This window comes from Pteropus alecto, unplaced genomic scaffold, assembly GCF_000325575.1.
Source record: "Pteropus alecto unplaced genomic scaffold, ASM32557v1 scaffold34, whole genome shotgun sequence".
Taxonomy (NCBI): domain Eukaryota; kingdom Metazoa; phylum Chordata; class Mammalia; order Chiroptera; family Pteropodidae; genus Pteropus; species Pteropus alecto.
This window is the reverse complement of record NW_006435763.1, coordinates 4,496,836-4,518,684: the sequence shown is the minus strand read 5'-3', so window position 1 is coordinate 4,518,684 and position 21,849 is coordinate 4,496,836. Positions and strand designations below refer to the sequence as shown.

Below are 21,849 nucleotides of genomic sequence, written 5' to 3'. Positions count from 1 at the left end.
CTTTAGTGAAGCCAGGTCATTTACTCATTCGACAAACATACACGCGTACTTTGAGAACGTCCCGTGTCAGGTGTTGTGCTAACATTCAGATTTACCTCCCACACTCTGGGCTCCGGGCTGCAGCACTTCCCTGGGCCAGGAGGCCAGCACAGCATTCTCCCTCCCCACCTGGCCAGCGACTCGGAAAAGCCCAGTGCGGAGGCTCAAAGCGTGGGCTCAGAGTCGGGCTGTTTGGGTTCAGATGTGGCCCTGTCACACAGTGGCTGTGACAACACAGGCAAGCCGCGTACCCTCTCTTAGCCTTCGTTTCCTCATCTGTGAAATGGAGATGATAATATACCTGCCTCTTAGGGTCGCTTGGAAGAGATTACATGAGATGTATCCAAAGAACTTAGGTTGGGCCTGGCATACAGTACATGCTCAATAAATAAGAGCTAATAATATTTCAGAAACATTTTGCAATTCGTTTTGTAATTCTCTCAACAGTACAATTTTGTGTGTTGGTTTGTCCACCCCCAGAGAGCCAAGGCAGGTAACACTCATTTTGCAGCTGAAGAACTTCCAGGTCCAGAGAGGTCAGGTGACCCACCCAAGGTCGCACATCTAGGGAGAGGTGGTGATGGAGATGGCAGCTCTGGGTCCCAGGAGGGCTCTGGTTCTTTCGCACGGCACCGTCTGCGGCGACTCCGTCTCCCCACAACCACCAGCCACTGTGTTCTTCTGTCCAGGGCCAAGAGGGAGCAAGAGGTGACGGTGCTGAAGAAGGCCCTGGACGAGGAGACACGGTCCCACGAGGCCCAGGTCCAGGAGATGAGGCAGAAGCACACGCAGGCCGTGGAGGAGCTCACCGAGCAGCTTGAGCAGTTCAAGAGGGTGAGTTGCGATGCTTTTTCGTGTGCGACAGCACATAAGAGAACAGTGTGTCAGCAGCTGCAAACAGCCCCCTGTCAGGGTCTGGACTAAGACGAGAAGCACGCCGTACAGGATTCTGATGGTCACGCCAGCCAGCGTTCAGGTGCTCCGTGTACGCTGTCCGTTAGCCTTCACGTACTGTTAAGCCCGTTTTACACCGAAGAAAATGAGCTCTGGAGTGCGCAGAGGTGAAGAGACTTACCCAGGGTCACGCACAGCTCGTGACGGAGCCTTGACTTGAACCCAAGCAGTCTGGCTATGGACCCCCTCTGGGCCTCTCCAGGGGAGTCCACAGAATACTGCCCCCCACAGGTAGGCAACGTGGTAGCATGGCGTCTGGAAGGGCACTGACGTCGGGAACGTAGCGCCCCCCCCTTAATCTCTCCGCAGCGAGGACGGCTGTCCTCATTGGGTTTCGGTGGCAGAGGAGCCCTGGCGTGGTCTGAGACGGCTGGACCCAGTCACTCTGTCTCCCACGGCTGGCTCTGCGGGTGTCTGGGACTGGGGGCTGGCAAGTGGTGCTTCTCATGGGAAGTTTCTCTCCCTGTGGAGAATTTCCTTGTGTTGCATTCCCAGGGGTGAATTTTAGCTTGTGACATCCTGCCACATTGCTTCCCTGACATCTGAATTGTATCACCCTCAGTGCTACAGCTCCCCCACACCCCTGCATTTTTCTAGGTACCCCCCAAACTAGATGAATTGTAGAGTAGGGCCCCCAAAAGCGTAACTGACCATGCTCAAGCCAGGTGGTCAACAGACAGGAGCAGGGGCTGGAAGCCAAGCCCCCAGCCTCTCTGCTGCTGACGCCACCAGCAGGCACTGCTGACCCGTGAAGCGGGCGGCGGTGCAAAGCCCTGCCCTCCATCTCAGGCGTGCTGACCCAGGGCTGTCTGCATTTTCACGCTAGCGACTCTGTATGGACTTGAAACCCAGGCCCCTTCATCTGGTTGGGGAAACTTTTGTCATTCCGACAGTCTTTCCCTCACACACGTGGTTTTGCCACCGCTCTGGGCTAAGGTTTTGGAGAGCCCAGGTCCCCTGAGGCTTCCCTTGCTTATCAACTGGCACCTTGTCCGCGAGAGGCACCTTGTCCCTATCTTAAGTCCCAACAGCGCAGTCACACCTGGGGCAGAGGACTGGCTTCTGCGGCTGCCTGGACACCGCGGGACCCAGGGGCTGTGGGGAGGCCGAGTGCCGTTCCCTCTGCCTGGGGGACCCACATACCTCTCTTGCCTCTGTTCTCCCCCTACAGCCTGGGAGAAGCCCCTTCGTCTCTCCTGCTTTTGCCCCAAACACCTTTTATCTTAGGGAAACTCAGTGCCCACAGGAGCCAGGTCGATAAAATGACTTTCTCTGAACTATTACACAAGCACCAGTGTGTGATAGATGATGACTGTGAGGGCAAGAGGCGCTGGTGGGGACTGGGGCCAAGTGGGCTATGACTTGGACTAGCTGCTACTTGTGGCCTTGAAGGAAGGCAAGACTCTGTTTCCAGATCTTTAGTTTTTTTGAAAGTCAGAATTATTGAGGTGTATACAGTATACAACAAAATGCACCAATTTTAAGTGTATAACTCAATGAATTTTGACAAATGTATGCATTTGTGTAACCACCACAACTGTGATATAGAACATTTGATTATTTAAAAGAGAAGCTGGGAATCCAGAGTTTTAGGTGGCATTCCTTTATTAAAAGTTGGCAATTACTTTTCAAGAAGTAATGAAGGGTTGGAGAGGACAGGGCAGCAGATTGGATGCTGCCCATAGGATGCAGGTTTGCGACCTCTGGGCTTGAGAAAGAGTCCAAGAAGTCTTCCCGGTGGTTCTGTGCTCTCCCTCCCTCCGCCACATCCCAGCCACGGCAACGCGCACAGATCCCGGGACCTACCTGGGGGAGGGGAAAGGACAAGGACGGAGGCCGAGCTCTCCGGCCACGGCCTGACGCCGTCCCCGCCCTCTGCTTCTTCGACCAGGCCAAGGCCAACCTCGACAAGAACAAGCAGACGCTGGAGAAGGAGAACGCAGACCTGGCGGGCGAGCTGCGGGGCCTGAGCCAGGCCAAGCAGGAGGTGGAGCACAAGAAGAAGAAGCTGGAGGTGCAGCTGCAGGAACTGCAGTCCAAGTGCAGCGACGGGGAGCGGGCCCGGGCCGAGCTCAGCGACAAGGTCCACAAGCTGCAGGTGAGGCTGCCGCGGGGGCCGCCTGGCTGGGGGCGGCTGGCGCGGATCTGCTGCACAGCCAGCCCTTCCTCTCATTACACTCCTCCGGGCATGGCCGCTCTGTCCATTTTATAATCTTCAAAAACCATCTGTTCAAGTATTCACTGTGTTCATGCTGCAGGCTGGGCGCCACGTCTAGTCTAGCAAGGAAGGAGACAGACACTGCCCAGGGAAGTCCAGCCTGGCGGAGGGAAGGACGTTACTAATCACACAGATGAGGGCTGCACACGCTGCAGCAAGTGTAAACTAGAGGGCCCGCCCCACGGAAAGAGCTGAGAGAAGCTTCCCGAAGGACAGAGTCTGACAGATAAGCACCACTCTGCCGAGCAGGGGGGACGGCACGTGCCCAGGCATACGTGGAAATTAGATCACGCAGGGCCAGTGGAGCTAGTTGCCAAGTTGGAAGGAGAAACTGGTACAAAATGGGACTAGCGAGGCGGGGCGTGGCCAGGTGACGCAGAGCCCTCGAGGCCCTATTATATATATATGTTGGTCTTTACTCTGAGTGAAAGGAAGCCACCGATGGGTTTAAGCTGGGGAATGACACAGCTGTGTATCTTTCGTCTTAATTAGGTTTGAATAGACGTTTGGCCCGACTGCATTCATGGGCTCAAAGGCCAGACTCCTGAATAAGTATTCACGCGCTTACAGCGCATCACGAGAGAGCAGGGGAAGCACCCAGTATGGACTGTGCACACCCAGTGGAGCGCAGGGCTTCTGCTGTCCTAACACCAGCGATGTCCGGGACGAGTGGAGTCGTGACCATTTGTCCTCCCTGTAAACGCGAGGACGGGTGGTAGGCCAGCAGCTCCTGCTCAGATCCCCGGCCTGAGTAAAAGGCAGAGAAAGCAGTAGGGGGCTTTTCACCTTTGGCGTCTGCATCTTTGGTTGTGGCCCTAAGAGTCAGCAAAAGGGTGAAGAGTAGGGGTGGGGGAGGGATGGTGGGGACAGGGCCGCTCGGAAGTGACGGTGCCATCCTATCCAAATCCTCTTCTCCAACCTTGCGGGGCGAGTCCAGAGTATCTTGGTATCTGGAGACCTGCTGCTCCATCTGTGCCGACCTTTGCAAGGATCCACATCGATTTCGCGGGGCCAGGGCCCAGTCCTTAGAGTCCGGGGCTCTAACAGGTTCTTAGAACCAGGGATCCCAACTTGTAGGCGACACACTTCCCTTGAGGGCCACGGAGTCACCGTGATCAGGCCCCAGAGCTCATGGGTACTTCTCAGTCAGTAGGTACCACATGAGTAAACAGGGCTCCTCTTACTTAAAGAGGACCCTGTTCTAGAGGTTGCAACTAACCAGTGTCTCTGCACCCACAGAACGAAGTGGAGAGTGTCACGGGCCTGCTCAACGAGGCGGAAGGCAAGGCCATCAAACTGGCCAAGGATGTAGCCACCTTGGGGTCCCAGCTCCAGGACACCCAGGTGTGTATGCTGCCACGTCACCCCGAGGGACCTGGGGTACTGCCTTCCTGGCGGCGGGTCTGAGGACTTCCATGTATCCTTTTCATAGGAGCTGCTTCAAGAAGAAACCCGGCAGAAGCTGAACGTGTCCACCAAGCTGCGTCAGCTGGAGGACGAGAGGAACAGCCTGCAGGATCAGCTGGACGAGGAGATGGAGGCCAAGCAGAACCTGGAGCGCCACATCTCGACTCTGAATGTCCAGGTGCTTGTTGAGCGTCCTTGCTTCTCTGGGCCTGAGCCCGCGGGGCAGATCAGGGGCTGACGCACTGTGCGAAGCTGGGCACCATTTTGCTGGGCTTACTGGCTCCCCCTGCTGTTCAGTTTCTTCAGTGAGAAGGTGGTGGCTTCTTAGGGTCTGGGGCCAGGGATTGGAATCACTCTCCGCCCTTCTCTCAGCCCACTCTGAACCCTGCCATTTCAGCTCTCCGATTCAAAGAAGAAGCTGCAGGACTTTGCCAGCACTGTGGAGTCCCTGGAAGAGGGCAAGAAGAGGTTCCAGAAGGAACTCGAAGGCCTCACCCAGCAGTACGAAGAGAAGGCCGCTGCTTATGACAAACTGGAAAAGACCAAGAACAGGCTTCAGCCGGAGCTGGACGACCTGGTCGTCGATTTGGACAACCAGCGGCAACTGGTGTCCAACCTGGAAAAGAAGCAGAAGAAGTTCGATCAGGTAGGGGAGGGGGCCCTCCGTGGTTCGCAGACGTGGCTGGGGTAGTCGGGTCTGTGAAGTGTGCCGGCATCCCACGCCTGCTTTGCTGGAAGCGACAGCAAGCTGGCTGGCTTTGGGTGACTGTGAAACAGAAGAGCTCCTAGCGAGGACAGTGGCAGTCTTGATGGCTGTGATGTAATTCCCAGGTGCTACCACAGGGCCATCTGCAAACCCAGTGATGCCTTAGTTTCTGGCTCCGATAAGGAATAAGGTTTGTTTGTTTATTTTATTCAGCCAGTATTTGAGTGGCCCCTGGATATTCCAGGTAATTCAGTTTCCACCCTTTAAATATCACTGTTCCATAACATTTCATTACAAAGAATGGCAAGCACGTGGCAAAGCTGAAAGAACTGCACGGTGAACACCTGTATATCTACCGCCTGGGTTCGCTCGTTAACATTTTACCATACTCCATCACGTGTTTGTTCAGAAGGGCCGATCATATCTGTCGTTCGTACGTTATCTAGTAGATGCATTTCAAAGTAAATGCTAGACATCTTCCCCCTTGTTGCCTCAGCATTGCATATATTAGAGAGGTTTTTAAAATATAATTTTGCTTCTTTCGAGGTAAAATTTACATACAATGAAATGCACAGATCTTAAGTGCGCACTGAGTTCTGATAAATGTATGTATACCTGTATGACCAAACCCCAAAATACCAACTTTTAATATGTCGTTCAGATTTAGTAAATATTGGTTTGCAAGTAACTGGACGCAGAGTACCCGGCTCCCGTACACATGCTGGCTCCTCCTCTTCCCACCAGCCGTCCCTTCCTTGTGCTGTCAGCTTGTCCTCGCTGCTTTTCGTCTGCTGTTTCATTATCCGGTTGAGGGCCTGAGGTCACTTTTATTATTTTCCTGTCACACACGGTGTAGGGTTTTTGTGTTGACGGTGCTGCCTGGGAGCGCCTGTTAGTTACCTGTCTTTGCTGGATTATGAAAGTCCAGTTTCGGATGTTACAACATGTAACGTGCTGTTCTCTCTGGAGATGAGATCACGTCAGTACAGAGTGTTCTGTGAACCGCTTTTTCAAGCAGAGTGTGTGCAGCTCCATCCACACACGCACCGTTTCCTACTGTGGCCATGAGAGAAGAAAAGAGTAAGTGGCCTCTGGCAGGGTTAAATGTCACTTTGACCTCAGCAGCAGTCTGTCCTAACCTCCGAGGGCAGTGTTAGTGGCTTCAAAGCACAAGGATGCAGCAGACGCTGGCTCTGCATAAGGCTGTCGGAGAAGTCAGACAGCAAGCGTATTAGTTTCTATAGATTTCTCAATGACTCACACCTGCACCTGGGCAAATTCAGGACACACGGCTTTGCGATGAAATGCAGCTGAACCTCGGGTGTGCCTAGAGGCCACCTCTGAGTCTTCCATTGTGTTGCAGCTGCTGGCCGAGGAGAAGAACATCTCTTCCAAGTATGCGGATGAAAGGGACAGAGCCGAGGCGGAAGCCAGGGAGAAGGAAACCAAAGCCTTGTCTCTGGCACGAGCCCTTGAGGAGGCCTTGGAAGCCAAGGAGGAGCTGGAGAGGACCAACAAGATGCTCAAAGCCGAGATGGAGGATCTGGTTAGCTCCAAGGATGACGTAGGCAAGAACGTAAGTTGCTCTCTATCCAAGTCTTTGCTGGTCTGCATTTCACCAGCCCACCCTCTCTGTTGCTGATCAGTCCATGGGGCGTGTGGCTCAGGGCCTCTTCCATGTGAAGCGACAACCGGGAATCGAAGGCAGTCCCTGGGGCTGGTGCAAAGATGGAGCCTGGCTGGGAACAGCGCATGGGGATGGGGTCGTAGTCAGGGCTTCTGAGAGGAAGGCGCTAGTCTCGACTCCTGGTCACGCACCCTGCGGGTGGCAAAAGCCATCTCCCTGACCGCAATGAGCTGCCTGTCGCTGTGGGTTGCCTGACCATCTTCATGAAGTCAACTCTCATGTAAAAGGTCCATGAGCTGGAGAAGTCCAAGCGGGCCCTGGAAACCCAGATGGAGGAGATGAAGACCCAGCTGGAGGAGCTGGAGGATGAGCTGCAGGCGACAGAAGACGCCAAGCTGCGGCTGGAGGTCAACATGCAGGCCCTCAAGGGCCAGTTCGAGCGCGACCTGCAGGCCCGGGATGAGCAGAACGAGGAGAAGAGGAGGCAGCTCCAGAGGCAGGTAAGCCGTGTCGGGGGAAGGGGTGGGGGAGGCGGCCGTTTCCTCCTGTCCACCACCACTTCCTGGCCTCACGGAGACTTTTCTCACCTGGGACCTGGGGGTGAGAAAACCCGCCTTGCAGGTGGCCGCGCACACCCTGGGAGCTCAGTGAGCGCTGGCTGAGGCGGGGAGGAGTCTCTGAGGGGCAGCCGGCCCAGCAGCAGCATCTCTCTCCCCGCTCAGCTCCACGAGTACGAGACAGAACTGGAGGACGAGCGCAAGCAACGCGCCCTGGCGGCCGCAGCCAAGAAGAAGCTGGAAGGGGCCCTGAAAGACCTGGAGCTGCAGGCGGACTCGGCCGTCAAGGGGAGGGAGGAGGCCATCAAGCAGCTGCGCAAGCTGCAGGTGGGTGCCGTCCTGCGTGTGGGTGGGGCGGGGGGGCCAGCTCCCCGGACACAGGCCGTCTCCGCCGCCGGTGCCCATTCCCCGCCCTGGGTCCGGCACTGTTGCCAGGCTTTTGGCCAAGGCCCTCAGCTCACAGAACCGTTTCTTAGCACCTCCTGCTGAGCACCTCCCGACCGGCACCCCCAAACAGCCACCTGAGGCCGAGGGCAACGCCTGTGCAACAGAGGCTTCTTGGTGGTTAGTCGCGGGGCAGCCCAGGGGCTGGCATGGTTATGAGCTTGTCCTTCCTGTCGTCTCATTCAGGCTCAGATGAAGGATTTCCAGAGAGAGCTAGAAGATTCCCGGGCCTCCAGAGACGAGATCTTCGCCACGGCCAAAGAGAATGAGAAGAAAGCCAAGAGCTTAGAAGCAGACCTCATGCAGCTGCAGGAGGTAAGGCCTCTGGTAGGGATGTGGCGGTCGCGACCCCTGGCACCCCGGCTGTGCACACACAGCTTTCTTTGCCTCGTCCAGCCTTCCACGTGGGTGGCCCTCCGTAGGGCCTGTGAAGACACGCGGCATCCTCCTCTGATGTATCTGCAGGGCCTCCTTGAGCTCAGAGGACTTGCAGCCACTTACAAGGCTGGTTGTAGAGTGCTGGGGGCCTGGTGACTGGAGCAGGGTGGCTTTGCAGTGGGGTTCAGCCCTTTCCTCCCTCCCTCCCCCTCACCATCCAGGATCTAGCCGCAGCTGAGAGGGCTCGCAAACAGGCAGACCTGGAGAAGGAAGAATTGGCCGAGGAGCTGGCCAGCAGTGTGTCCGGAAGGTATGGAGCCACGTGGGAAAGGGGGTGCCAGACTCGATGATGGAAAGGCAGCTCATGGGAGAGCCTCCTAGACCCTCCATGTTAACGCTGAAAATGAGAGAATGCTCAACTAAGCTCGTGACAGGGGTTTCAGGGTTTTTAAACCCTATTTGGGAGTGTGGCTACTTTCATTCATTCTGAAGGAACAGCATGGTGGGGACGGGCAGCTGGGGACGTCAGGGACGAGAGGAGGGCTGGTCCTTCTCACAGGCCTGGTTTTGCTGCACCAACTGGGTACTGGTCCTGGCCCCCCACTTCCCAGCTGTGTGACTTTGGACAAGTCTCTGAGTCTGGTCTATTCGGTTATAAGTGAGGGCAACTCCAAAGCTTGCTCCTCCCAGGAGAGGGAGTTTCCAGGCCGGGAGGCTGGCAGCCCCAGACACGGCTGCATGTCCCTAGGAACACGCTGCAGGACGAGAAGCGCCGCCTGGAGGCCCGCATCGCACAGCTGGAGGAGGAGCTGGAGGAGGAGCAGGGCAACATGGAGGCCATGAGTGACCGCGTCCGCAAGGCCACGCAGCAGGTGGGGCCAGAGCCGGGCAGGGCTGCGGGCTTGTGGCATCGACCCCGTGAGGCTCTAGTCCAAAAGCCCCACACTGGGTCAGGGACGTGCACCGCAGGTCCTGGAAAGAGGCCCGCATCGCACAGCTGGAGGAGGAGCTGGAGGAGGAGCAGGGCAACATGGAGGCCATGAGTGACCGCGTCCGCAAGGCCACGCAGCAGGTGGGGCCAGAGCCGGGCAGGGCTGCGGGCTTGTGGCATCGACCCCGTGACAGACAGGCTCTAGTCCAAAAGCCCCACACTGGGTCAGGAACGTGCAGGTCCTGGAAAGCAGGGGTCTGGGGGGCACTGGGATGCTGCCTGGAAGAGCAGCCTCGTGAGCTAAGCCTTGATGGAGGACCAGGAAGGAGTTGGTGGCTGGAGAGGGAGGACGCCAGTGTGCAGACAGGAGGCTGGAGACCGCGGGAGAAGTTGGTCTGGGTGTACCCCGCCCCCGGCTTCCGCGCCGTCCACCTCACTGCCATCACGCCCCTTCCCCAGGCCGAGCAGCTCAGCAACGAGCTGGCCACGGAGCGCAGCGCGGCTCAGAAGAACGAGAGCGCCCGGCAGCAGCTCGAGCGCCAGAACAAGGAGCTCCGGAGCAAGCTGCAGGAGATGGAGGGGGCGGTCAAGTCCAAGTTCAAGTCCACCATCGCGGCCCTGGAGGCCAAGATCGCACAGCTGGAGGAGCAGGTGGAGCAGGAGGCCAGGTACGGTGGGACCAGGGCTTCGAGGACAGCCTGCTTGAGCCCGGGAGTCAGCGCCTGGGCATCGCTTCTGCAGCTGCGCCGGGAGAACTGAGGGCACAGGGAAGGGCAGGGCCCGGCAAAGCCAGCTGCTCTCAGGAGGCACGTTCCTCAGCGACACCGGCCAGCCCTCCCACCAGCACATGTGGCTTTTAACCTGTGTTTGCTGGATGTCATGGTAACGGATACACAAAAAGTCCGAATCAACAACTCATTCAGCACAAAATGTGGGAAGACTGAGCTGCAAGTTCACACGTGAGGTTTCTGACCGATTCTTTTGTGTTGGGTACTGGCTTCACTGATAACTGATGCAGTGCCCCCATCCAGCGTGGGCGAGTGAGTGGCTTTTAGTACAGTCACAGATGGGGCCGCCCTCACCAGTCAACCGCAGGGCAGTTGCAGCAGCTCAGTAGGAAACTCTGTGCCCCGGGACATCCCCCCCACCCCTATGTAACCCCTCATCTACCTTGTCTCCGGGTCTAGTCTGGCCGGTTCATGCACGCGGAAACCCACAGGGCGAGGCCTATGACTGGCTTGTCTCATTGAGCACGTTTTCAGGGTTCACCCACATTAGAGCAGGTGTCGGGCTTTTTCCTTTCATGGCCAAATCCGATTGTGCTATGTGTCGGATGCTTGGGATGATCCCTGAGTGGGGGCTGGGAAGAGTGCCCGCCACGGGCCAGGTGCCGGTGTGACATGCACACCAACTGCAAAGAAACTCCCCGCCACATGCACAGGGAGAAACAAGCGGCCGCCAAGTCGCTGAAGCAGAAGGACAAGAAGCTGAAGGAGGCCCTGCTGCAGGCAGAGGACGAGCGCAAGGCCGCCGAGCAGTACAAGGAGCAGGTACGCTGGCGCCGTGGGCCGCGGCCCGCCCGGAGGCCACCTCAGGCCCCTGGCCCTCTGACCTGACCCCGGCCTCCCCCTGACAGGCAGAGAAAGGAAACGCGAAGGTCAAGCAACTCAAGAGGCAGCTGGAGGAGGCTGAGGAGGAGTCCCAGCGCATCAACGCCAACCGCAGGAAGCTGCAGCGGGAGCTGGACGAGGCCACGGAGAGCAACGAGGCCATGGGCCGCGAGGTGACCGCGCTCAAGAGCAAGCTCAGGTGAGGGGGCCGCCCGCCCCAGAGCCCCGGCCCCTCTCCAGGCCCATCCTGCTCCCCGCTGCTCCCGAGCCTCTTCCTGCCTTGCTCATCACCCGCTTTCTCTAAGCCGGTTCTCAGCGCCGTTGTCGTTTGGGGCTAGATGATTCTGTTTTTAGCACAGGGACCGGCCTGGGCACTGCAGGGTGTTGAGCAGCACCCCTGGCCTCCACCCGCCAGCTCCAGGGACTGTCTCCCCTGACACCCCCTCTCCCCCGCATCTACATCTGCACCAGGCGGGCAGGCCACCACCCTGCTCCCCGGGCTCCTGCCCACTGGTCCCCTGGAGGTCTCGCTCCCAGCGCCTGTCATTCTCACACATTCCTCCAGCCTTTCAAGTCCTTGACCTTCTCTCCTCTGGGATTCTGCCACTCCCCAGGCATCACCTCATGTGACCACCAAGCACCGCATCATCCGCCCGCTGCCCCCTTCCTGTCTCCACTGGGATCAAACCTCTCACCCCCTCGCAGCCCCTACCCCGTTACCGAGCCCCCGCTCAGTGGTCGCCATCAGCCTTCCTCACATCCTCGACACTGGGCCCCCCTCTTTGTTGTCCTCACTTGGTTAAAACAACCCACATGAAACCCAGTTTCCCACCTTCTGCAGCTCGAAATGGCATAGACAAGCCAACAACCAAGCCGCCACTTCCTGCAGGAAGTTCTGGGCTACCAGCACTGAGGGGCCCTTAGGCTCCCACTCTAAGACACCTGCTTCTCCCTCCCCCGTGACTGACACGCCCCGCCCCCTTTCCAGCTGACTTCCTACTTAACCGGAAAAACAAACAAACTCATGAAACGAAAGCAGTCTCCACTTCCCCACCGACCTGCCAACACCTTTTTTTTCTTTCCCTGCCCACCCCACCCCGATTCCTTACCAACTAAGACCACCCCCTCCGTTGGGCCTGTCCCTGTTTACTCAAGGGCCTTGCTCCAGAAATCCTGTCTCTGCAACTTTCTCCCTCACTGAGTCATTGCACCAGCTGAAAAACTTTAGCCCCACCCTCCTGCAGCCCTTGACCACAAACTAGTCCAACGGGCAGCCGCGCAGCCGGCACCATTGTGAGCTACAGCCCGTCCCTCCTCCCTGGGCTTCCCAGATGCCAGCCTCACCCGGGTCCATCCTACCTTTCTGGCTTCTTCCTTCGTCCCCTCTGCCAACACCTCATCCCCAAGCCTGCGTGCCGTGGCCCTGTCCTCATGCCCGCTCCTGCCCACGCCTCCCTCGGTGATCTCAACCAGCCTTGTGGCTTTAAAGTTCCATTGACAGCCGGCGACTTCCTACTTTCTTCCTGAACTCCAGACCCTGCTTGACACCTAACAGGCAACTCACACCCAGCCTGAGCCCTGATTAAACCCCTTCACCCTTGAACCTCTCCTAGTCTTCCCCAGCTCAGCACTCGGAACAATAAAGTTGCCAGTAACCCAGTCATTCTTTAGCTTTCTCTCTTTCTCTGCTGCCTCCTGTCTGTCGGAAATTCTGGTCACCTCCCTTACAGATACCGTGCATCCAAGCACTTTTTGCCACCCTGGTCCAAGCCACCCTCCCCTCCCGTCTGGACAACTTTCGCCGGCTCCTCGTGGGCCTGTCTGCTCAGTCTGCTCTCGACACAGCAGTGGGGTCCTATTTAAGTGGAGTTGGGTCACGTCCCTCCTTTGCTCGGAACCCTCCAGTGGCTTCCTCCTCACTCAGGGCCACAGCAATGTCTTTACAATGGTTGGTTCCACTAGGCCCTTCACGATCTCTGCGTACGGCCTCGGGGCCTCTGCACTGGCTGTACCCTCTGCCAGAATGCTCTCCCCCAGCCCTCCGCATAGCTGACCCTCGTTTCTTTCCTTCAGATGTTCACTCATCTGTTACCTTGTCTAAAACTTCCAGCCTCACGCCCTACAGTTCTCTTGCCCACCTGTCACCATGTAACCCGCTGTTCAGTGATTTACCTCACTCACAATCTGCCTTCACACTTGGCTGCAAGCCCACGAGCAGAGGTTCTATCCTGTTATTTCATGACCAGCGTCTGGGGCTGTGCAGGGTGCAGAGGGAACCTTCTGCCATTGAGTCAGAGTTGTGTTTCTCCAGCCTCTGTCCTTCTCAACCAACTCTGCCATTTTGCCTTAGCTTCTTACTACCTGTGCTATTGTTGACTTGACTTTTTAAAAAATTAACCATCAATTACTACCCTATAATTGTTAAACCAGCATCACCTGCATTAGTAGGTCGCAACGAGATTACAGTGAACAGAGAACTATGTTTTAGCTATCGTGGTCACAAATTGATGACTAAGGCCTGACAGCCTACTTCTCAGTTAAAAAGGCAGTGACAAAACACATTGGCACCAACCAGACTTTCTCTGACAATCATAACTGTGACAATCATGACAACCATAATTTCTCAGACAGTGCTGTGCCTGAGCCACCTGAAACCGCCCGGCGTGTGGACGTAACTTTGAGAACCAGCGCATGAGATGGGGGGCGGGGGGAGTGGCTGGTTTAGGGTACCAGGATTCGAGAAGGAGGCCCCCCTCCTTGCATGCTGAGGGGCCTGTGGGCCCCAGATGGCACTGAATCCAGACCTAACCTCTCAGGTCCAGCAGGGCGTGGGAGCAACCCCCAGAGTTGACTGTCAGTGGCAGAGAGCTGCTGTCACCACGAAGACCCCCCCTAGAGCACACCCTCTGGTGATACTGCCCCTTCTCAGTGGTGGGGCTGTGCGGGGGGAGCGGTCTGCCACCCCAGCTCTCACCCCATTGCTGTCACGGCCCCCTTTTCTTGGGCTATGCCAAACATCCCGTGGGCTCTGCCCTAGACGGCCGACTCTATGTAGGCCGTACAGGCCAGCGTGGAACAGACCATGTTCACAGCCCTAACATGGACGTACACCTGACGCAGGCTGAAGACAGGGCACTCCTTTCCTGCCTTCTGAGTCTCCTGGGTGTACAAGCACCTAAAACCGAGCGCTAGAGTCTTGAGTAGGGCCGGCAAGCCTAACCAGCTCCTGAGAACAAGGAACTGCAAAGCAGTTTCAGCTTTATAAACCTTGACACGCACCCTCCTCAGAGCCCGACCAGTGTCCCTATCGGGAGCCACACTGCTGGCTCTCAGAGGGGCTGCCAAAGGCGTCCACCTCTACCTTCTTGCTGTAGGCATGCAAGGCAGTGACACCCGTGATGACAAAGCGAGATTCGCAGCAGGCTCTCCGCCCGGGACTTCTCTGGTTCTGCCCCACGTGGTCTTTGAACCAGCTTGCCCTAACGCCTTCATGTCCCTGCACAGGGCTGCACAACGGGAGGAGGCCGCCTGCATTCTTACACGAAGCTCAGGACACTTGCTTTTTGACCTAAAAAAATAGCTCGTCCTTTCCTGGGCCAGCCTCTCAAGAGCTTCAGGTGCTTCGCCAGAAGCTTGACTTAAAAGTGCCTGTACTTGTTTAATCGAGGCAAATGTCTTTTAAGGATGCAAAAGGCACATAGTAGGCTCGCTCCCGGTGGCGATGGTAACCGCCAGGGACTCTCTCTGTTTCAGGGGTCCCCTCCCCCAGGACACTCCGCAGTGACTCACCAGGTATCATGCCTCCGGCTTCGCAGCTCCTGTGTGTCACACTCGGTTTCCACTTCCTTTTGCCCGTCGCGCCCTCCCTGCCCCTTGCTGGCCCTGGCACAGTGTCTTCAGGTTCAAAATCTGAAGCGTTTGACGTCTTAGTTCAACAAGACGCCCTTACGTCTGACCCATTTTCCTCTCTGCTTCCGCTTTGGCATGACATGGCACCAAATGTGTCCTTGTCACCACGTGTTGACAGCTTAGAGGCATATGTCACTTGGGCTGTCCTTACCTGCGTAACAGGGCCTCTCTCACACTGCTGGGACACTCAGCTGAACTGTCCTCGCTCACCTGGCTGAGACACTGCACGAGCGACTGTGACAGCTGCAGTCTGGTGCCTTCCTGCAGAGTGGGCCAGCCGGGCTGGCCTAGCCCACTCATCAGGATTAACAAGCACAGGCTCATGGTACCGTAGCCCAGGAACTTGTCCCCTACGGTTGGGCATTCACAAACTTATCCCACCCCCCAAAAAGTAAGCTCTCACCGCGATGGCTCACAGTGCTGGGGCCGTGTGGGGCTTCGGCAAGGCCTGGCTGCCAGCCGCATTTTCAGTGCACAAGGGAGGACACTGGCCACCGCACAGAGCCAAGCACAGTCCTGGCAGAGCCTTTTCCAGAAGCCTCGCGGGCATGTATTATGGACGGGGGATGGCCACCCAGGACTCCGGAAGTGCATGGGCCCTTCCCAAGACAGTGAATAGGGCTCAGCTTCTGGGATTCTAACAGCTTTTTTTCCCAGTGAAGTTAGGCAGCTAGGGCCTGGTTTCTTCTCCTCCTCGAGAGGCCAAGCCCTGGCTTCCAGCCTCTAGACACAGAGCTTTCGGGCAGCTCCCCTGCCAGCTCTTTGGGGTCACGGATCAGCTGAATGCTAGGGTTGGCTGGAGTGCAGGACCCACCAGAGCCTTGGATAAATTATCTGAATCCACCAATAGAATCCAGTTGTCTGGGACCAGACCCTTTAAAACTCTTTAGCGGGTCCCTTGCTTCCAGTGTCAACCTTTGCCTAGGATTTGAAACCAGCTCAAGAGACACCTGAACCGGAACAGGCTTGCAGGACTGCAGCCTACACGGGGACTTACGGTGACCAGGGCACGGTTTCCTCCTTGGGTCAAGGGAGCACAACTGGTAACCACGCTGCTCTAGCCAGCACGTAGGACCCCCAGGAACCTGGGGGCGTAGGGAGGCCCTGCTTCCTGGCCCCGGGCCGCCCGACTTGGAACCTGGAGGGCAGAACAGAAGCAGGAGAGATGCTTGGACTGCTGCTGCCCTGTCCTCTGGGGCCTGCTCGGACCCAAACTCCTGGAAAACGCAGCATTAAAAGAAAAAGACATTTGAGGTCACTGCTAGGGCAGAGTGACGGAAAGTTCGTTCTGGGGGGCGGGAGGCCCAGAGGCTTCCCTGCCGCGAGGAGGCTGGCCGGTCATGCCGGCCGTGGCTGCAACTTTATTCCTGAGCTGTCCCTAGGGAACACTGCTATACCCGGAGGGTTTCCCCAGCTGGTTTCTCCCACCCCGGGCCCAGTCCCATGGGGTTCCCCTTCCCAGCCCTCAGGACCCTCTGGGCCCTGCTTCTGCCTCCAGTCTTACCTGTCTAAGCTGTCCCTTCTGACTAAAGCACCCTCCTGGCTTTTCCGTCTGGCCTTTGTGTGAAGTGGGTAATTTTTCCTACAAAAAGTCTGCTTTCTTAGACATCTTAAAAGAAGTTAAGACCTGACCTTGGAATCAAGTCAAACAGGGCCAGATGGCCAGACCCCAAATGATTATGTGCTGTGGTCACTGAGAAGGGATAAACATTTCTCTCGAGCCGTGGAGGTTAAGTGCAGGTGCATCTAACTCCTCCTCCACCTGCCCTGCCTCCTACACAAAGCCTGAAGGGCCACCTGAAGGTGGCTCAGGTGGTGGTAATGCAGGGCGACGGGAGCCGTAAGGACAGATAGGGGTGTCCTACCAGCTAAAGCTGGACCGCGCCTTGGAGTAACAGTCCAACAGATATTCCCTGAGCCCCCATCATAAGCCGCGCTCAGTGGCTGCCATGGTGAGCAAAACACAGACGAGACCTCCGTCCTAGGGGAACTCGGTCCCAGACTTCTGCTCCAGCAGCAGCAGGGGGCACCACACTGCCCTCCACCAGAAAGCACCTGGCACCCACGCAGCACCCTGCTTCCCTCTCAGGCTGCCCTTGACGTTCATTTTTGCATCCTTCCCACGGACAACCTCGAGCCCCTCCCTCCCTTCCTCCCTTTTGGAGGCGAGGTGCAGGAGGAGACGTGGCGTTTCTCCTTCCTAGCCGCCCCTCAGGGCTACGGATAAACCCACGGGACAGGGGCACTGCAGATCAGAACCCTGTGGGTCGTGAAATGACCAGGCCAGACATTTTCAATGCAGAGAGTCCGGCTTTGTAAAGCCTGACGCCTCCCCTGCTCCAGCTATCAAGTGGAACCACACCTTGAGACTGGCTGGGATGTGTCGCCTTCGGCCTCAATACCTGTGCCTCAGCTGAGTTTGTGTTTTTTGCCCCTTCTAAAAAATCTCTTCCAACCTTGGCGGTTTCTGTCCTAAGGAAACGTGTGTTTTCTTCAAACCTGCAGGCGAGGAAACGAGACCTCTTTCGTTCCCTCTAGAAGGGCTGGAGGACGCAGAGTCATCGAAAATGCAGATGGTTCCGATGAGGAAATGGACGCTCGCGATGCAGACTTCAACGGAACCAAGGCCAGTGAATAGACACCTTGCTGAAAACAACAAGACGACACCCAGTGGACTCTGCTTAGCACCGTCTAGACCCATTTTCAAATTCCGAACATCACGGACACCCCTCACGATGAACGTCAACCACCACCCTGGGTCCAGGGTATCAAAGTTTCGAACGAGAAACCCAATGAGAAAAACCAACAGCAGACACAGACACACCCACTCCCCCTCTGTCCCGTGAATTGTGCAGAGAGTTTGAGTTTTTAGAAAAATATATCCACGGTAACTTAATCACTGACAACTTAGTTTACATAAACTGGGGAGAAAGTCACCAAAATGGGTGCCACTGTCCCCCACTCCCAAGCCGTGCCCTAGCCTGTGTGCCTTCCAGGGTCGTGAGTTGGTCCTTGTTTGAGAACTCTCCCCCCGTCCCGGCTGCCACGCCTCAGACGCACACAGTTCACCGAGGCCCAGGGGCTTCGTCAGTCACCTGAATCCAAAGCAGGCCCTGCTCGAGCAGGTAAGAGCAGGAGCGCCACACCGTCTTGTATGCACCCCGACTGTACTCGAGGACACTCACTAATAAAAGGTTATAAGTCACTAGAACGAAGTCGGCTTTTCTGTTTTCGAGAGCAAAAGAGTGGGGGACGTTCTCGTTGAACCCTCACAACGACCCTGTGAAGTCGGGGTTAGTTCACGAACGGGGAAACTGAGGCCGGGGGAGGTGACGTGAATTAACTGCCCACGCTCCCACCTGGCAAGAACAGAGACGCAGAGTGAGTCCGTGAGGGGGCTTCTCCCACCAGGGGCTGGGCAGGCCGGGGCTCAGGCAGGAAGCACAGGACCCGGAGAACAGCCTTCCCGATCAAAACCAGTACGTACACAATGTGAAGAGTACAAGATTTCCTTGAATTTTTAAGTCAAAACAGACAACTTTGCCTGGCTGGGGTTGACGAACTTTTTCCGCAAAGGCCAGAGTAAATATTTCAGTTTATACCTGGTCCCTGTCAGAGCTTCGGCTTTTATTTTCTCTAAACCACCCTTTACAAACATAAAAGCCATTGTTCACCCGAGGGCCACACTAAACCAGGCCGTGGCCCTTCCCCTCCTCGGCTTGAGCGTTCTAGACAGACTCCTTGCCAAGCTTCCTTCAGCACAAACGATTCCATAAGCCAACTCCAGGGGCTCACACAGATTTGAAGAGAGAAAACATGGGCACTGAGAAGTCTCGGCCGAATGGCCAAACGCTAGTAGACCCTGAACCCCACACACAAACGTCTCACAAACACAGTTCTAAGGAGCTGAATTGAAGGGAAATATTTAAAAAGGTTTTTTTCCCCCACATTTCCTTGGTTAAAAAAAAGCGTTTTCCACCACCGTACGTGTAGATGCAGAACCACAAAGCAGCATTCACTGACCACCACCATGAACTAGGTGAAAATTAGTTTCTTTTGGTTTTATTGTTCTTTTAAAAAAGTAAAGGTACATCTTTCGTCGACCTGGGTTAGAATGTTGGTAGGGTAACGAACTGAGCACTGAGGTTTGATTCTGTTGAATTTTAGTAACACTTGAAAGAGTCTATTTTCAAATCAAGGCTATTTTGGTGTTCTTTTGGAAAAAAGAACTTCGTAACAAAAGGAAGGTCGTTAAGCTGCACACACATGCTCCTGACTTTGTGTTCTTTTCACACGTGACCGAAAGCGTGAGACAGCAGCTCGCACAAGCAGAGGTTAAGTACAGACCCCGTCCGCGTGGGAAATCTCGTGTTTGCTGCTCCTTTGACAAGGACGCTCCCGACAACAATCCTGGTGTGCGATGGTGTCATCTTATTTGAAGGTCACCCTGATTATGTCATTATGGCCTTGAATAAAGTCCTATTCTTAAAAGCTGCATATTAAGAGGCCACTCCATCCCAGTGACCCTCAGGGTCTTGAAGCGGAGGTCCTCCCCCCCACCACGCGAGGGGTGGGGACCGAGGACAATTAACGGTTGGGACAGATCTAAAGAAGACACAGATTTTCCACTGACCTGGTCCACACAAAATTTACTCTAAAACTTGAGCACACCTCTAAAAGCCTCCGTGAGAGGCAGAATAAAAAGCGTGGGAGGTACACTACACCACAGTTTTAAAAACAGGCTTGTGCCCAGGCCACCCTTCGCCCCTAGACATGCTCTCAGCGTGCTGACCCTGCTGTGCCATCCTGTGCCAAGTGGGGCCGGGGTGGGCTCGACGTGGCTCACATCCCATTCGTGAGGCGTCTGTGGACATTCAAACCACCTCTCGAGACCAAGCAGGACCCGGGTCAGCTCGAAATGACAGGGTCGCCTCAGCAGCACACCTGAGCACCCTCTTCCAGGGGGGTCCGTTTGCAACACACTGACAAGGAGGCTGGGGTTCACGAGACAACAGTTCACGGGGACCACAGGCATCAGCCTCAGTCAATGGCTAGTATGACTGTTCACTCGTATTTCTCAGACTAACTTAAAAAAAAAGAAAGAAAAATAAAAACCTAGTGTAAAGAGGGGAACAGGTGACAACTCCCGCACAGACATCGGCAGCTTCGCTTCTGTGGATTTTCTAAAGCAACATCTTGACTACACCCTGGGCTGACGGCAGCGATGGCGAGGACAGATTGGAAGGCGGCTTCCCAAATTCCAGGCGTTTTCCCGACCTTCAGACAGAGTAAACCATGTTAAGCGGCATGACAGCTGTTTCCGACTGACTAGCATCAGGACCCACCAGGTCATGAGAGTGAATAGTATCGCGAAGCAGGAGCGGTCTCAGGGGGGTCTCAACTTTCCCTCCTGTGAAACGAGGAAAAGGACACGGGCGTCTAGCTCTGACGTCCCCAAGGCCACACAAAAAGCCAGTCGCAGAAGACCCTCTAAAGTCATCCCCTTCTAAAGGTCCGGGAGTTACGTGCACGCTATGGAAAGCGATTCTTCACTTCCTGTCATCTGTGCCACAGACCTACCAAATTTATGTGGCCTGGGGTCCAGTAAGATGGTGGCACATCTTTTAAAAAGAAATAGTCTTTTTTTGTTGTTGTTGTTGTTGTTTTGGAAGCTGCTCTGATTTTCTTCCGGCAAGAAAATCAGTGAAGCCTTTAGAAGTCAGATTTGTGTTTTCCAATCTGCGGACTGGTTTCAGGAACCGAGTCTGGCTGGAACCTAGTGCCAGTTTCCTGATGGTTTTAAAGAGACTTTAAAAAAAAAAAAAAAAAAAAAAATTCTCTTCTGGGGGAAGCAGAGCAGTGTTTGAAGCTCAAGTCCCAAACAAGTGACTTACACAGGACACTCCCACAGCGTGACCGGGACCGGGGCTGCAGGATCAGATAATAAACACGAGCCTCTCCTTAGCTGTCTGCCCAAACAGAAGACACCACCTAACTCTGCCTCAAGGGACAGGAGTGAAGGATCAGGTTCACTGATATAATCCTGCAACTTTTAAAACATGGTTCTCGGTTGGGGGTAAGAGTCTCCCAGCTGGAGTGACAGCAAAAGGTACTGACCCTTTATCAGCCAGAGGTGCGCTGGTGCTGCCTGGCCGTCTGTCGCCGCCATCTCTGCTCTTGCTCCCCCGTCCTGAGGCCGGGCCGCTTGTTCGGTTTGGGGACTGCTCATACACGAAGTTCCGGCAGGATGCAAGTTTGGACTCCAGTGCCTGCAGAGAAATATGCTTTCATCTCTCAAGAACTCGAATCTCTCACCGGAGCCTGTATGCAGACAAGAACCTAAAGCACTGGTTCTCCAAGCGTGCTGTGCGCTGGGAGTCCAAAGGTAGGCCCCAATGGGGTCCAAGGCACATCCAGCTCTCAGACCCGCTGGCCTGAGATTTAGCTGCTCCCTGGAAAATCACTAGCCCTGCCGATGATCCGACTCTGCCTATGGGAAACATGAAATCATCTTGGGAGGTTACTCGCTCACTCTTGCTTACCTTGTGGAACATGCACAGAGAGGCAGGAGGTTTAGACCAGGACTTGGCCTTGATGTAAACAGGCCTCAGGAAAACTGAGGGCACTGAGACCTCCTCTCCCCCAGGCTTCTCTATACTCTATGCTGAATACTGAGAGACCTGTTTGTATAACAAAAAGATAACCAAAAGCCCAAAGTAAAAACATTAAGAATTGAGTGGCGAGCCTCTCGTAAGTTGTAGCTCTATTATTTCTTAGGCACAAAAGAATCCTTCCCTATTATTAATATAAAACCTGTAAAGTCAAGTTCCTTGCCCTAGCCTTTCAAGATTTTAACTCCCTGAGAAATAAAAAGAGGCGACTTTCAAATTTCTCAGTGTTTTGAAATTTAAACAAACAAACATAGATACCATCTAAATTTCCCAACTTCTGAGGAAAATGGTACAGGGATCAAAGGGGTGACTTCAAGCCTGGGCTCTGGGTATCCGTCAACGCCGAGGCCCACAGAAGCGTCGAGTCTAAGAGACACGACAGACCCGGAGCTACAGCT

The 21,849-nt window shown here is 55.4% G+C and overlaps 2 protein-coding genes across 2 annotated transcripts in view; one reads left to right on the top strand and one right to left on the bottom strand.

Moving 5' to 3' along the window:
• The window catches only part of MYH11 (myosin heavy chain 11), a 116,344-nt gene extending 98,353 nt beyond the window's left edge, over nucleotides 1–17,991 (top strand). Inside the window, exons 29-43 of the mRNA XM_006910906.3 lie at nucleotides 729–873; nucleotides 2,885–3,091; nucleotides 4,451–4,555; nucleotides 4,644–4,796; nucleotides 5,016–5,264; nucleotides 6,688–6,900; nucleotides 7,239–7,451; nucleotides 7,674–7,835; nucleotides 8,139–8,267; nucleotides 8,552–8,640; nucleotides 9,079–9,202; nucleotides 9,721–9,929; nucleotides 10,703–10,811; nucleotides 10,898–11,070; nucleotides 17,286–17,991. Of these exons, the coding sequence (XP_006910968.1) occupies nucleotides 729–873; nucleotides 2,885–3,091; nucleotides 4,451–4,555; nucleotides 4,644–4,796; nucleotides 5,016–5,264; nucleotides 6,688–6,900; nucleotides 7,239–7,451; nucleotides 7,674–7,835; nucleotides 8,139–8,267; nucleotides 8,552–8,640; nucleotides 9,079–9,202; nucleotides 9,721–9,929; nucleotides 10,703–10,811; nucleotides 10,898–11,070; nucleotides 17,286–17,418 (2,413 nt within the window). The 3' untranslated portion in view covers nucleotides 17,419–17,991. The remainder of the gene's footprint in view (nucleotides 1–728; nucleotides 874–2,884; nucleotides 3,092–4,450; nucleotides 4,556–4,643; nucleotides 4,797–5,015; nucleotides 5,265–6,687; nucleotides 6,901–7,238; nucleotides 7,452–7,673; nucleotides 7,836–8,138; nucleotides 8,268–8,551; nucleotides 8,641–9,078; nucleotides 9,203–9,720; nucleotides 9,930–10,702; nucleotides 10,812–10,897; nucleotides 11,071–17,285) is intronic.
• An 825-nt stretch (nucleotides 17,992–18,816) lies between these two features.
• The window catches only part of NDE1 (nudE neurodevelopment protein 1), a 36,726-nt gene continuing 33,693 nt past the window's right edge, over nucleotides 18,817–21,849 (bottom strand). Inside the window, exons 8-9 of the mRNA XM_006910904.3 lie at nucleotides 20,898–21,049; nucleotides 18,817–20,057 (exon numbers count right to left, since the gene is read on the bottom strand). Coding sequence (XP_006910966.1) covers nucleotides 19,964–20,057; nucleotides 20,898–21,049 — 246 coding nt within the window. The 3' untranslated portion in view covers nucleotides 18,817–19,963. The remainder of the gene's footprint in view (nucleotides 20,058–20,897; nucleotides 21,050–21,849) is intronic.